This window comes from Malurus melanocephalus, unplaced genomic scaffold (genome assembly GCF_030028575.1).
Source record: "Malurus melanocephalus ecotype Western Australia unplaced genomic scaffold, MMel_1.1 scaffold_923, whole genome shotgun sequence".
Taxonomy (NCBI): domain Eukaryota; kingdom Metazoa; phylum Chordata; class Aves; order Passeriformes; family Maluridae; genus Malurus; species Malurus melanocephalus.
This window is the reverse complement of record NW_026624155.1, coordinates 137,596-138,539: the sequence shown is the minus strand read 5'-3', so window position 1 is coordinate 138,539 and position 944 is coordinate 137,596. Positions and strand designations below refer to the sequence as shown.

The window sequence follows — 944 nt, the reverse complement described above, 5'->3', positions numbered from 1 at the left end:
CGCGCTGCGGCTGGAGGTGCTGGTGGAGCGGCCGCTGCGCGTGTTCCACGTGGAGCTGGAGGTCACCGATATCAACGACAATGCCCCCATCTTCCCCGCCGCACGAAAAAATCTCAGCATCGCAGAATCATCGGTGGCGGGTTCTCGTTTCCCGCTGGAGGGCGCGTCGGATGCGGATATCGGAGCGAACGCGCAGCTCTCCTATACACTCAGCCCAAACGAGCATTTTACACTCGATGTTAAATCCTCTGATGAAAACCGGAAATCTCTGTTTTTGGTGCTCTCAAAGCCACTGGACCGCGAGACGATTCCCGTGCATCGGTTGGTGCTGACGGCGACTGACGGGGGCCGGCCGTCTCTGACGGGCACAACTGAGCTGGTAATCTCAGTGCTGGATGCGAACGACAACGCGCCCCAGTTCAACCAGTCGGTGTATAAAGTGCAGCTACTGGAGAGCGCTGCAGAGGGGACACTCGTAGCACGTGTGAATGCCACGGATCCAGACGAAGGAACTAATAAAGAGTTTTCTTACAGCATCTTGAATTCAGTTCCTCTCGGTCACAAAGACCTCTTTACCATTAACACCAAGACGGGGGAGATTAGACTGGGAGGTACTTTGGACTTTGAGGGCGTTCGTTTACACGAATTGCAAATCGAAGCGACGGATAAAGGGACACCCCCGCTGTCAGGTCATTGCAGCGTGGAGCTAGAGGTGCTGGACGTGAATGACAACGCGCCGGAGGTGTCTGTGACATCACTGTCGGTGCCGGTGCCCGAGGACGCGTCGGTGGGGACGGTGGTGGCCCTGCTGAGCGTGTCGGACCGGGACTCGGGGGCGAACGGTCGCGTGCGGTGCTGGGTGTGGCCGGCGTCGCCGTTCGGTCTGGAGGCGACGTTCTCGGGCTCGTACTCGCTGGTGCTGCGCGAGGCGCTGGACCGGGAGC

The 944-nt window shown here is 59.3% G+C and overlaps 1 protein-coding gene across 1 annotated transcript in view; it reads left to right on the top strand.

The window, feature by feature from the left end:
• Window position 1: 1 nt before the first annotated feature.
• Window positions 2–944, top strand: part of LOC130585600 (protocadherin alpha-2-like) — a gene marked incomplete at its 5' end in the record, with an annotated part of 9,439 nt that continues 8,496 nt past the window's right edge. The window contains one exon of the mRNA XM_057386159.1: window positions 2–942. Coding sequence (XP_057242142.1) covers window positions 2–942 — 941 coding nt within the window. The remainder of the gene's footprint in view (window positions 943–944) is intronic.